General features: G+C 45.6%; 1 protein-coding gene across 2 annotated transcripts in view; it reads left to right on the forward strand.

Moving 5' to 3' along the window:
* Positions 1–14,215, forward strand: part of TSN (translin) — a 61,919-nt gene that overhangs the window by 25,320 nt on the left and 22,384 nt on the right. For both annotated transcript variants that reach the window (XM_085647514.1, XM_085647515.1), the window contains one exon: positions 12,530–12,609. In XM_085647514.1, the coding sequence (XP_085503640.1) occupies positions 12,530–12,609 (80 nt within the window). The remainder of the gene's footprint in view (positions 1–12,529; positions 12,610–14,215) is intronic.

Raw genomic sequence — 14,215 nt, forward strand, 5'->3', positions numbered from 1 at the left:
ATGGATTAAGTTGTGCCGGTGGTTGCCAATGTGGTACTCGTTTTAGTTCACTTCGGCGGGTTGTGCCAGCATTTACGAGGGCTTGTCCACAGGGGCTCCCTTTTAAGTCCCTAGGCATATTTCCAGTGTGCCCATTTTACCGTGCTCCATTACCAAAGAATTACAAATGCAATGACCATCAACATTTCACATATTTAGATTTATAATTGGAATTTAAAGTATGTTTGCTACTGGATCCCAATGCCAGCCAATATCACTGCCATATGCACAGTAAAGGTCCAAGTGAACAGGTCGGTAACACTGCTGCTGGGCCCATTAGAGCTATACTCTTCGCTTCAACATCAGTAAGAATGAACAGCACAACTACTTCCATCAAGTTGAGTAGTGCAGTATGTACTAATTGACAAAGATCACAGCACAACCACAAGGGAGTTAAGTCTCTCCCTAATCTCCAGATTCCTCTGAAACCTTTGCCTACTTATCCAGTACAGTTTTTGCAGCTGGGTGATCATAGTGATGAGGTTGCCTCAACCGGGGTCACCAGGTCTCCAACATTCTTGAACTGGGGGCTTTGCTGTCCACACCCCCAGCTGCATTGTCCAGCTTCGTGGCCTACCCGAACTCCTGTAGGGGCTCCTGGGAAATGAGGAGGTGGTTGTGATCACCCAACATCATCTGGACCCAGCAATTACATACAGCCAGTCACCCAATGTCCTTTCATATAGCTGGTCTGATTCAGGCCGATACCAGAATGTAGGGGGCCTCCATCCAGTGTCTGCTTGTGGACTGCTCTCAGATCCCACCTTCCAAGCGATGGCAGCGCCGACAGGGATACAGCTGGCACTACTGGGAAAGCATTTATTTTAGAATAAAGGGGCCCCTGCATACAAATAACTTGCCAAAAGCAGGGAAAAACGTCTATACATTTGAAAACATACTTGGGCAGGTAATAGTTCATATAGATCTGCGGGCATACACATTTTCTAACCACCATGCAACATTACAAATAGATTAAAGAAACTCATTACCGAAATAGTTTTTCCCATTTCTGAATATATACTTTAATTTTATTCAAATTCGAAATTTTTGTTGTATACAGTATTATGGAAAAAAGATATTAAGGTGGAAAGATCATGGGAAATTATTGAACATCTATTTACAAAGTGTCCTTAACATTCATTTGTACATAAAGCAGTGTAAAGGTAAAAATTGATGAAGACATTTAGTAGAACTAAAACATAGCTAGCCTCATTTTCAATCAGCAATTATGTTATACACAGCTGAAGACAAAAACCATGTTGAAGCATTCTGTAGTAAATCACAGACATAAATCATATTATGGATGACTAATACCAAAATGAAAAGAAATACGTGAGGAGTGATATTTAAAACCAATACAAAAATTGAAAAAACAATATAGGTGCAGTGCGGTAAGTGTAACTGATATTGATAAGAGCCCAGATGTATCTCAAGCATGCTGTTACCACACAAGTGGAAGCACAAACAAATCTCATGCAAAATGTTGTTCAATGTTGATCCAATAGTGACTAGGTAAAGATGATCCAGCCTTATGCATGCTATTGCTACAAGGGGAAAAAGCAATAAAGTTACCTAGAACAGCGTGGCTATTGCCACAACTCAGTGGCAAAGATTATAAGCATGGGCCCAGAAACTTTAGAAAGTCCTCTGGTGATCAAACTCTGCCGAGTTACAATGTTTGGCACTGTAAGAATGACACCGATGGTAAAAGTGCCCTAAAAATAATTCACACAAGAAAAAAGATTTATAAAAAATGACACGGATTGCATGAAGCGTGAGCAACTGCAACACAGTTATTGATGGAATTGGTGTATTGAACACTTATATTACCTAGGATACTATAATCGGCCACTCTGCGCGTATCGCTGACAGGGAACATGGAAGTTGCTGTTACCCAAGAATGAGAGAATGTCGCAGTGGCGGGACAAGTCAGGATGGAGTTCAACTACCTGGTAGCTCGGTCCTAAGGTTGAATAAAATTAAAGATGATTTGGGGTAACAGCATTATAAATGCGCTATGCGAGTGGACAAACTTAAAGGTGGAGTCATGAAGTGTGCCCCCCACACATAAAAGGAAAGGTGGCTAAATCAGACGGTCCATGTAACTGGAGTGGGTGCTCATGTCATCCAAATGGAAGTATGAGCATGTTACACAAACCCGAAGGGACCACTTCCGAAATATACCTAGAGGGCCCGCCTACCTAAATTGCCCCCAAGATGGAATAGTGGCTAACAACTTACTTCGATCAGCATATGTAAGATGGGCCAGTCCGATGGAAACAGAGTCCCTCCAATTAAGGTAGGCCCAATGTATAAAAACAAACGTCGGCTGCAAAGTGAAGAGATGGGTATACAATATAAATACCCACCCAATATTGATAGGCATGAGATATGTCTCCATGCAGATTATCTCACCTGGTGCTTATAAGCCGATATGCCTACTGGCCGCAATATCTCCGCACATGTACGTAGTTGAGGGTGACATGCCTCGAACGTATATAGCCCGAGGTCGTGACTCAGAAGTAGAAGGTCAGGTACCGTTTCAGCAAGAAAAGAAGCGCCATCTTATTACAGGTCTTAAATAACAATCGAAATACATAGGCTATTGATGTCTGTAATGCCGACTGAAAGCTGTGTATTGATGAGCCAGGTTGGATGGTAGCAAACCGGCCAAAGAGCTAATCAAAGTTCTCTCTAAAAATGTTGTATAAATACAAATAGAACGGCGAAGGGCGCTGTATTTGGGGGGAAGCTTCGTTCCTTGACCTCACTGTGCAGTGCAAAAACGTTAATTCAAAAGCAAATTGTGCACTAACAGAAAAAATAAATGTGAAAACAATCTAATTATATACAGTGTGAAGCAAGCTACCGCATCTATAATAAATCAAGATGCCAGACAAAAAATTGTCTAAAGATGGATGTAAAAGCTGGCCATATGAATACATGTAAAGATAATATAATTACATACAAAGAGTTAAGCGTGTCACTCAGATAGAGGTCAGGAAGCCAGATTAAACTTATCAGGTCTATGGCTAATATTGGAGAAATGTCCAGATATCTCAATGTGGCAAGGATGTAGTGTCCTAAGCAAAATGACATCCACACAGTCACTACAACAGGTCGTCTAATATGGAAGATGGCATCAAGCAGCGTTGAATGATATAAATCATCAGGTATGGTATGTGGTAAGGTTAAAAAAAAGACAAGTTTCTTAATGTGAAGGAGCATTTAATGGTTGAATTTGAATGCTTGTTTCCACAGAATTTCAAGATTGAGACACTGTGTGAAGGTATTTAGAGAAAATATCCAGAATACTTTGCTTCATTTACGGACAGCTTCGAGGTCTATACCTGGATGAGCCTGTATTTTCTCCAGGATAAACCACCAGATATCATCTGGAGTATGATTAAGATCAATGTTATATTGGACATGGGGAGCTGAGGCCTTTTTAGTGTGTATAGCGGATCTATGTTCAGTCAGGCTAGTGGCCAGGGAACGTGATGTTTCACCTACAAACCCCAAATCACAAGGACATGTCAACAGTCTTCGTTTTAGTAAAGACAGTGTTGGAATGTCCATTGAAAAACATGTTAGCTGTTTCCAGTGCCAAGTGGCATGCTTTGCACGTGGTGCATTTAAAATTTCCAACCTCAGGATTAAGGCCATCAATAGGTTTTTGGATGAACTTCTTGCTGGATGGCATTCTCGATCTCACTATATGGTCCTTCAGATTTTTATTTAGTGGATACGCAAACATGGGTCTCGTAATTCTTTGGTTCTGTTCTTTTTCGGCATTCAACGTGCCAATTGGAACAAACAATTTGTCATCAGTCTCCAATTCCCTCTTCAGGAGCATGAGGGAAGTAGGGAGAGAGCAAATGTGAGCTAAGCATGTAACTAGGAAATGGAAGCATAGTGGTAGAGGATGGTGGTATCTGTCACAAGATAGGTGCCCAGGAAAACGAAGCATGACTGTCCAGGCACGAGAGGGATGAAGAAAGGAGTCCTGAACCATGCACTGTATTAGGTGGAGGTGGCGACGGAGCGTGAAGAAGATGTAGGAACTGATGGACTGTAGAAGGGGGCATTTCGATGGAGACAAAAATTCAGAAATTGGCAGACTGGCGGATGATGAAGGCAGGTAGTGTGAACTGGAAAAGAGGTAGTGCTGTGTCTAACAGCCAGGTCAGGGAATAAAGGTTGGAGAGGAACTGGGGGCAGTCATTTGTTATACAGGCACACAGGAAAGCGTTTAGAAGAGAGAAGAGTATCACTGGTGAGGGAAGCACTCAGAAAAAGCTAATTATCAGGTGGAGGGGAGAGAATCATGGTAAAAACACTCTTGGAAGAGTGGAGGTGAAGGTGAGAGAGAAAGACATTTGAGAATCAGTCATACAAGAAAGGGACATGGCAGGGGCTGAAGAAGAGCTAGATCCAGAGTGGGCTAGAGGAGTGAAATAGAGCATTGGTGATAGTGGCATTTCTTGAAGAAAAAGGGAAGCACAACAGTGTTAAAAGGATCCAAAGTAAGTGACTTAATGGGTATAGTGGAGCAGAAGTAGAGCTGGAGTCGAGAAGAAAAAAACTGATGCGCCTAGATGCAGGAGCTAGAGATGAGGGGTATGGGCTGCAGTGGTAAGGGAGGCATCTTGGAAGGGAAGTTACATTATGAGCAGAACGTTTGAAGCAGTGAGGCAGGCACCTAGAGCTGGAAATTGCAGTGAGGGAGAAAAGTGGGAGTACATAAGCAAAGGAGACTTCCAGGAAGGTAAGGGCTATAGCAGAGAGAGGTGCTACATTAGGGTGGGAAGAGTTTTAATGGCTAGAGAGGGAGAGCACATGATTTCAAGTCAATGTGACATCTAGGGCCTCATTATGATACCCCTTTCATACAGCCATTCAATGGCAGTCCGGCCGCCATTGAAAGGCTGTCAGAAGCGGACTTTGGGGGCCCCTAGTAGGGCCCCTGTCCCTCAGCGGCCTACGCTATGAGCCCTGGGGGTTGGTGCCTGTGGTGCCCCCCAAACATCCATGCCCTGTGTGCCAGGCACTACATTGGTCCTGGCACATGGGACATGGATGTGTGAAAACATCAATGTTCGAGGCATATGAGCTGCAGATTGTACACTTAGCATAGATCGCCATCTGGTGTTGGGCCCGGATGTTTGCAGTTTGTTTTTGTTCTTTGGACAGTCTTTGGAAGTCACGAGTTTGGTGACTCCTCCTTCGGTCCGTACTGCGCATGGGCTTCGGCTCCATCCTCAGATTGTTTTTTCCGCCATCGGGCTCGGATGTGATACTTCGTGCTCCGGCTTCGAACTTCTACGGTTCCAGCCTCGACGGAAAATCCTCGTTTCTTCGAGTTTCTTCATCATCATCTTCATCTCTCGAAGCGGCACTTTCTCCATCCCGTACATCGGCACCGGCCTTCGGGCCCTCCTCGACTCCGGTCCCGGCCGATGGAAAGGACTCCGTTCAAAAAGTGCCCAAAATGTGGGTCTAAATTTCCCCACACCGACCTCCATCAGGTGTGTAATCTTTGCCTCTCTCCAGAACACGAGGCCAGAGACTGCCCCGCCTGTAAGTCTTTTCGATCGAAGAAGACCATCCGAGATCGAAGAGCCCGACGCACCATGGCGCACTCATCATCTGCAGCTCCACCGGACATCTTCGGAGACGGCGCCGAAGCTTCGGGGCAAATACACACCGAGCAGGAGGAAGACGTCGTCAGCGCTTCCGAGGCCGACGACTCCGACGTGGAGGACATCACACCGGCGCAGCGGGTCGTGAGTACTGTGCCCCCTCCCACCCCCGCGCCCAAAACCAAAGAGACTCAGGTTACACCCTCGCCTGCTGGCCTGGGCAAAACCAAGACCAAAGCTTCTATCACCCCACATTCGGGCCCGGTGTCGAAGCCTCCAAAGTCTCACGGCAGCTCGGGATCGAGCCAGCCGACGCCCGGTGCCGAAAAACAGCATCCGGCACCGAAGAAAGTAATATCCAGCTCGACTCCGAAGCCACCGGTGCCGAAGCCTGGACTCTCGGCGCCGACCAAACACAAATCAGTCGGCACCGACGCTCCGGCGCCGGAAACTCCCTCGACGCCGAAAAAACCGGAGGCCCCAAAAAAGCATGGCGCACAGAAACCATCGAAGCCCTCGGTTCCAAAATCATCGGTGCCGACGGACGATTCGGCACCATTGGCTCTGTTTACACCAGACCCTTTACAAAAGACTCTGTCCAAAGACTGGGCTATGACTTTAATTATCAAGAAAAGACGCCGTGATACTCCGGCTCCTCCTCCACCGCCCAAACGGAAGGACTCTGCTACTTCTCCCCTCAGAGTGCCCTCCCCACTACCTCCTCCCCTGCCTCCTCCACCTCTTCCACCCCCTCCCCCTCCCAGGTCTCCGCCACCTTTACCTCATTACTCTCCGACCCCGTCCCCAGATCCGGACGACGGGGACCCGGACAATTACCCGGCGGACGCCCCAATGGATCCCACTCCACCGGGGACCCCAGACCCATGGGAGGATTACAATAACCCTGATATACCCGATATGCCTCAGGACGACCTATACCCATCCAGGCCGTCTCCTCCAGAGGACTCCTTAGGGTTTCATCATTTAGTGCAGAGAGCAGCACACTACCATGGAGTAGACATGCACAGTGAACCAGTGGAAGACGACTTCTTACTGGACACATTTGACATACAGGACAAATCCACATCTATTTTACCCATGCTTAAGGGTGTCACCAAGCATGCCGCAGAGGTGTTCAAAGACCCTGTCAGGGCCAGGGTACTAAACCCTAGAATAGAGAAAAAGTACAAGGCGGCACCCACAGACCCTGCATACATTAAGGGCCCTGCTCCCTTAGATTCCCTAGTTGTCTCTACAGCTAGAAAGCGGGCTAACTCCCAGTCCTCAGGAGAAGCCCCACCGCCAGACAAGGAATCCAAACTCCTAGACGCGTCTGGCAAACGCACCGCCTCTCAAGCTGCAAACATGTGGCGCATTGCAAACACACAAGCGCTACTTGCGCACTATGACAGAGCACACTACGACGAACTTGAGCCTCTTATGCAGCACCTTCCCGAGAAACACAAGCGTAGGGCTCATGAACTAATACAGGAGGGTAAACTAATTACAAACACCTCCATTAAGTGTGCCCTCGATGCAGCCGACACTGCTTCTAGAGCCATAAATACCAGTGTCCTGCTTCGTCGCCATGCCTGGCTCAGGATCTCAGGGTTCAAGCCTGAAGTCCAGGCGTCCATACTCAATCACCCCTTTGACCAACAAACTCTCTTTGGGCCAAAGGTAGACGAAGCGTTGGAAAAGATGAAAAAGGACACAGACACAGCAAAGTCTATGGGGGCACTCCAAACACAAGCCTCTAAACGTTCCTTTCGACGCTCCTCCTTTCATGGCACAGGCAGAGGCTTCTCCACCGATAGCGCCTCTACCTCCTACAAGTCCCCTCCTCAAAATACCTTTTCAAAGGGCAACCAAAGGGGTGGTTACAGAGGCAACAACAATAAGGGCAGGGGCAAAACTAACACCACCCGTTCTGCCACCCCGCCCACACAATGACTTCCCTCCGCTCCCCCCAGACCATCCCACTCCGATCGGGGGCAGACTACAAAACTTTATCCACGCATGGGAGTCCATAACATCGGACAAATGGGTGACCCAAATCATTCGGTCAGGGTACTGTCTCGAGCTAACATCTACCCCACCCAATATCCCACCAAGGCACCGTCCAATGTCTCAAGAACATTCCACACTGCTCAAACAGGAGGTACTCTCCCTCCTCCAAAAACACGCTATAGAGCAGGTCCCTGTCAATCAGCAAAATCTAGGGGTCTACTCCCTATATTTCTTAATACCAAAGAAAGACGGGACCCTCAGGCCCATTCTGGACCTCCGGCCTCTAAATGCCTACATACATTCAGACCATTTCCACATGGTCACCCTACAACAAGTCCTCCCGCTCCTATGTCAGGGAGACTTTCTCACAACCTTGGATCTGAAAGACGCATACTTTCACATTCCAATACACCCCTCTCACAGGAAATACCTCAGGTTCGTGGTGGACGGGCAACATTACCAATTCACGGTTCTCCCCTTCGGGGTCACCACCGCACCACGGGTGTTTACCAAATGCCTAGCGGTAGTAGCAGCACACCTCAGACGTCAACATATTCACGTCTTCCCTTACTTAGACGACTGGCTGATAAAAGCCGCGTCCTACCACCAATGTGTGCAACATACAAACCGCACCATCCAACTGCTCCACCAGCTAGGCTTCACGGTGAACTACCAAAAGTCCCACCTCATACCATCTCACACAAAGCAATATCTCGGGGCCACTATAGACACCTCCAAAGGTATTGCCTATCCAAACTCAGCCAGAATCACAAGCATTCAAGCCTTACGCAAAACCTTCCTTCCCCAACACTCTCTTCCAGCAAGAGTGTTTATGAAGCTCATAGGAATGATGGCGTCTTGCATCTTCATAGTGCCCCATGCAAGACTCCACATGCGTCCACTTCAAGAGTGCCTAGCACAACAGTGGAACCAGGCCCAGGGTCAGCTGACGGATCTGGTGTTGGTGGACGGCCGCACACATCACTCTCTGCAGTGGTGGAACACCACAAACCTTTCCAAAGGGCGGCCGTTACTGGACCCGGTTCCTCAGGTGATTCTAACAGCGGACGCATCGCTCTCCGGCTGGGGAGCGCACCTCCTACACCTCACAATGCAAGGTCTATGGACGCCACAGCAAAAATTGCTCCACATCAACCATCTGGAGCTCTTGGCGATCTTTCTAGCCCTAAAATCTTTCCAAAAACAGATTTCGGGCAAAGCAGTCCTCATTCGCACAGACAACATGACTGCAATGTATTATATCCAAAAACAGGGGGGGACACACTCTCCCCAGCTCTCCCGCTTAGCCCAGAGCATATGGAGATGGGCAATTCCCCAAAACATCTTTCTCCTGGCACAGCACGTTCCAGGCGTACAAAACACCATGGCAGATCTGCTCAGCAGACAAACGCAACAACTACACGAATGGGAACTGCATCCACAAGTTCTTCAGCCATTCTTCCAACAGTGGGGGCATCCTCAGATAGACCTCTTCGGCACCCACGAAAACAAAAAATGCCCAAGCTTCGCCGCCAGATACCCACACCCATTGTCCAAGGGCAATGCGATATGGATGAACTGGTCAGGCAGATTTGCATACGCCTTTCCACCTCTCCCACTAATTCCATTAGTGGTAAGGAAGCTACAACAACACTCCCTCACACTCATTCTAGTAGCTCCGACGTGGGCCAGGCAGCCGTGGTACACCACGCTACTACAACTGTCAGTGGTACCACATCAAAAACTGCACCTATCCCCATGCCTCCTAACCCAGAACCATGGAGAAATCAGGCACCCGGACCCAGCTCAGCTCAACCTGGCGATCTGGCTCCTGAAATCTTAGAATTCGGATACCTTAACCTTCCCCCTGATTGCATGAACATCATCATGGAAGCCAGACGTCCTACCACTAGAGCATGCTATGCCGCAAAGTGGAAAAGATTTGTAATTTACTGCCGTAACAATACAATCAACCCTTTAGATGCATCCATACAGCACATTATATGCTATCTGCTCCATCTTCACAGGTGTAACCTGGCATATTCATCCATACGCCTACACCTAGCAGCGATCGCTGCTTATCTACAAAACAGACAGCATTTATCACTCTTCAGAGTGCCCGCTATTAAAGCCTTTATGGAAGGCCTTAAACGAGTAATTCCTCTCAGGGCACCACCTTCCCCTGTATGGAATCTAAATTTAGTTCTTACACGACTAATGGGTCCGCCCTTCGAACCAATGCATAAATGTGAGCTACAGTTTCTCACCTGGAAAACAGCTTTTCTCGTAGCTATCACTTCCCTTAGAAGGGTTGGTGAAATACAAGCGTTCACTATACAGGAACCCTTCATACAAATACATCACAGCAAGGTCATACTTCGCACAAATCCGAAGTTTCTGCCCAAGGTCATTTCCCCCTTCCATCTCAATCAATCGGTGGAATTACCTGTCTTCTTCTTGCAACCTCAATCTGTTGCAGAAAGGGCCTTACACACACTCGATGTGAAAAGGGCTTTGCTATACTACATACAAAGAATGCAACCCTTCAGGAAGACTAAACAATTGTTCGTTTCCTTCTCTCCTCCACATAAAGGCAACCCCATTTCTAAATCAGGGATAGCTAGGTGGATTGTAAAGTGCATACAAATTTGCTATCAAAAGGCAAAAAGAACATTATCTGTTCCGCCTAAAGCCCACTCTACAAGAAAGTTAGGGGCTTCTATGGCTTTTCTAGGGAATATACCCTTAGATGACATCTGCAAAGCAGCCACATGGTCTACACCGCACACCTTCACAAAACATTACTGTGTAGATGTGCATTCCAAGCAGCAAGCTAGGGTGGGCCAGGCTGTACTAAAGACACTTTTTCAAACCACTGCAACGGATACCGGTGGTCGCCGCTAGGTTGGGTACTGCTATATAATCTATGCTAAGTGTACAATCTGCAGCTCATATGCCTCGAACGGAATATGCTACTTACCAGTATGCATCTGTTCTTGGCATGTAGAGCTGCAGAGTTGTACACGCCCACCCACCTCCCCGGCTACCTGTATCCGTTCCAGTACATCTTATTTAGATACAACACACATGGGTTTCTCACTGTTATTACTACGCTCCATCATTTCCCTGTTGGCGAAAAACAATCTGAGGATGGAGCCGAAGCCCATGCGCAGTACGGACCGAAGGAGGAGTCACCAAACTCGTGACTTCCAAAGACTGTCCAAAGAACAAAAACAAACTGCAAACATCCGGGCCCAACACCAGATGGCGATCTATGCTAAGTGTACAACTCTGCAGCTCTACATGCCAAGAACAGATGCATACTGGTAAGTAGCATATTCCTTTTCCAATGCTGCTTGTGCTGCAGCCATTTTCTGGCAGCAGCACAAGCCGCAATGGAAAAATTAATTTTTTTCCAATCACCTTGTAGGCAGTCGCATCCTACTTTGTCGGATGGAACCGCCGACTACTAGTCTGTCGGTTTCGATTCCGAGATGATGACGGTCTGACACACGTCCAACCGGTATCGTAATCAGGGCTCTAGTTTCCAGTGTTCGACTTTAATTGATTATATTGTTGAATTCTGAGAATTGTAATCTAGGTTCATTTCTACAGAAAGCTGGATTTACACACCTTAAATCAAGTCTGTCAAAGGAATCACCGAGTAAGGAAAGACTTTCCCAGTGACATGGCGTCATCTGGTAATCCCCATAGATTTTTCTCATGTTTATTGGAAACAATGTAAGATATATCATTGTTCCTGAGAGGATTCACTAATGAATTGCAAAATTAGATACACAATCATTAGCAGCTTTTAGTACCACTGTGTAAATAATAGAAAAGATTCACCCAGTTGCGAGGAGACATCTCATGGGAGCAACAGAGGGGATCCTCCTGTCTTGATAAAATTAGCACAACTGCAGTGCAATGAAACATGTTAACCTTGTCCTTACAAGGTCCTAACATATTAATGGTTTATAGTTTGTACAAGGGATAAAAAATGATTATAGTGTGTACAAGGGATAAAAAATGAGTATCATCTAATCGGTACTCTTTTTAGCCCTTTGTTGTAGAATTCAGATGTTATAAGGTCAAGGATATGCAACTTGTTCTTGTAAGTTACAGCGACATGGTTCGTTATCTGCTGGCCTTCCATTTGTCCACCAGGTTCAGAGCTTCAAGAGGGCCAATAACAGCTATTACAGCACCTTGTCATTAGTAGGCACACAGAAGTCATTGTGTCTTTGATTGCTCCCTTGAGGTGTCTCCTCGCTACTGGGTGGACCCTGTCATTTACACTGTTGGCACAACAGCACTAAGTACTTGCAAAGTTGTTGCTAGTCATCAGACCTAACTTCACATTTCATTAGTGGATCCACTCGGGAATTAGAATATGTCTTGCACTGTTTCCAATAAACAGGAGAAACCTATCTGCATTAATAGTGTTAAGAGTAATAATGTAAATCTTCTGTAAAGTTATTGTTTAGTTTTGTACATTATCATTCTTCATTGCCAAGTTTATCTATGTGCATAGCTTTACTGCTCACTGAAGCCGATATTCCTATCTGACTGTCAGCATTAATCTGTTTTAGTGATTTATTTCCTAGCACTTCCTTTACTGTTCCCAGGATTGTGGAACTTAAACCTTGGCCAGTCTGTGGCCCGAGTTTATTCCGCTTGCCTTTTAAATGAGATTTCACATTATTGTGGTACTACCATCTAAAAAAGTTGCTGTTCTTACACTTTCTATTCAGCATACCGTAGAGCATGTTTTTTGTTGGCATAGTGTCCGTAGATGTTAAATACTGATTGTGTTGTATGTGCTTTTGTTATTCCAGTTGAGTGTAACCGGGAAAAAGGATTTCACCTTGACATCGAAGATTACCTTTCTGGCGTTCTGACGCTTGCAAGTGAACTGGTATGAAGCTAATGTATATGTAATTACCTTTACCCCAGTTTTATCATTTTGATATTTAGTAACGGGGGCTCCGCAACCAAAAAGGGAGGTTATAAAATCAAAATAAAACAGAATTTTGCTTGCTCTAATAATTACCCTGTTTGAAATGACTTTTTGATATGGCCTTTTCTGTTTTGCTTTACAGTTCTTAGCTTCAAATCCTAACTACTTCATATTCTATATTAGCGCATCACATTGACCTTATGAACAGGGTGGGTGGCTAAAAACCCTCCACATTTTTAAATCAAAATTCTGCAAAATGGCGTGTGAAAAATGTTGTGAATATTCGGGACTTTTTAATGTAAGACTAGCAGTGGCATTTGAACAACACGTTCCTGCTCGGGAAGAGCCTTTCTCTGCTAGGTAGCAAAGCGAATAGCTTTCTATGTACCATTTTAGTCTTCGAACACAAGATTAACAGTCTTTGCCAGACATGGGGGTGGACTTGTTCCATTGGACACTTACTGGACACAATATCAATGACCAAAATATTGTGTCAAATATATCGTTTACCACAATATCGTGCTCCTGTACTTATAATGGTAAGTACAAAAATAGCGGGGGGGGATCGTTGACACGAATATGTCCCAAAAATAAAAAAAACCATTTATCTTAAATATCAATAGATTTTAAAGTAGTTAAACGTAAAATATTTTAATAAATACATTTAATATAATGTAAATTAAATATATTCCATTAATATTTATTACAATATAAATATATATTTGTATACACACACACATGTGTTTGTGCAAGTTTGTTTGTATGTATGTGTGACTATGTTACCTACTGGTGGTCGCCAGTAGGTAGTTATAGTTAGAACCTAGTTTCCATAGGAAAGGCATTTTTTGATTTGCTAATAACTTTGGCGTTGTTTGACGAATCTTCGCGAAATTCTCCAAGTCTATCCAGGTCAGCTCCTATCCTGAAAGTTTGGGGGTGATTCATCAAGCGGGGGCTGAGCAAAAAGGGGGGTCCCATAACGCGTTTTTAGTGTGTTCATTTCCATAGGCAATTTTGAGACCGGCTACAGCCCGAACTGCTGAACGGAATTACCCCAAATTTTGCAAAAAGGTAGTGTTTGATTCACAAAGCGACATTTTTTTAAAATGGTGTAAATCCGTTCAGTAGTTGCTGAGAGATTCAAAAAATAAAATTTTCAATATCTATGGCCGCGGTGGATTCGCGAACCGTCCCGACCACGAGCATTATTCTAATTGGCTGTCAACACTCCAAAGCAGGAAGGGTTGGCAGCCATCTTGTGACTCGGTAGAACCGAGTCACAAGAAAACAGTGAAAAAAATGTTTAAGAACAAGAAAAGGGGGCAGGGTAGAAACATCCTGACCCCCTAGGCCTGCTCAGGGGGTCCCACAAGGACCCCCAGGGCCAAAAAAAGCATTTGTTTTTTTAAAAATGACGGCAAACTTCACGCTGGGGTCGCGAATCCCACAGAATTATTATTTTTTTTTTAAATGAAGCGCGGGATCCCGCGCTTCATTTAATTGAGGCCCCCGGGTGGGCCAGGTCCCAGGGACATTGCCAAGAAGTATATGCGGGGGACCCCGC

This window comes from Triturus cristatus, chromosome 3_2 (assembly GCF_964204655.1).
Source record: "Triturus cristatus chromosome 3_2, aTriCri1.1, whole genome shotgun sequence".
Taxonomy (NCBI): domain Eukaryota; kingdom Metazoa; phylum Chordata; class Amphibia; order Caudata; family Salamandridae; genus Triturus; species Triturus cristatus.